The sequence below is a fragment of the Apaloderma vittatum genome, unplaced genomic scaffold (genome assembly GCF_000703405.1).
Source record: "Apaloderma vittatum isolate BGI_N311 unplaced genomic scaffold, ASM70340v1 scaffold24975, whole genome shotgun sequence".
NCBI lineage: Eukaryota > Metazoa > Chordata > Aves > Trogoniformes > Trogonidae > Apaloderma > Apaloderma vittatum.
The window spans coordinates 1,886-2,476 of NW_009718001.1; the positions used below are offsets into that span (position 1 = coordinate 1,886).

The following is a 591-nucleotide window of genomic DNA, read 5'->3' on the forward strand; positions in this document are numbered from 1 at the left end:
CCTCCCTCTCCCGCCTGATGAAGTCGGCCATCGGGGAGGGCATGACCAGGAAGGACCACGGGGATGTCTCCAACCAGCTGGTAAGGACTGGGGATGATGATGATGATGATGATGGTGATGATGATGATGGTGATGATGATGATGAAACTCCTTGTAGGGTGCTACAAGAGGAGCCACTTTGCTGGAATGAGGTTTGCCAGAGCTATTTCACTTGAAGAGGTCCATTGTATAATAAACATTCCCATTCCAGAAAGTCATCCACAACCAAGTGGCAAGCAACCTTCTGAGTGTCCTCACAAAGGTACTTCTGCCTTCCAGCTCTCTTATTAATCCTGGTATCACATTGGCAGCAGTCAAAAGGCAAATTCAGACATAATATAATTATATATAACAAGATAGATTTTTTCCATAAATACATAATATAATTATATATAAATAACCCTGGATGCTGCAGAGACCAGGACGGCTTTGGAAGGTTCCTGCAGACCCTTCTCGGGGTGTCCCCAAGGTGTAGGGTGACCCAACCACGCAGCAACCAGCCAAGATGAGGCTGGTGCTCCTGGGACCTGCTCCCGAAGCCAGGTGGGGGGA

The 591-nt window shown here is 47.9% G+C and overlaps 1 protein-coding gene across 1 annotated transcript in view; it reads left to right on the forward strand.

Annotated features, from left to right (window-relative positions):
• Positions 1 to 591, forward strand: part of LOC104274476 (V-type proton ATPase subunit B-like) — a gene marked incomplete at its 5' end in the record, with an annotated part of 2,640 nt that overhangs the window by 1,843 nt on the left and 206 nt on the right. The window contains one exon of the mRNA XM_009870120.1: positions 6 to 114. Coding sequence (XP_009868422.1) covers positions 6 to 114 — 109 coding nt within the window. The remainder of the gene's footprint in view (positions 1 to 5; positions 115 to 591) is intronic.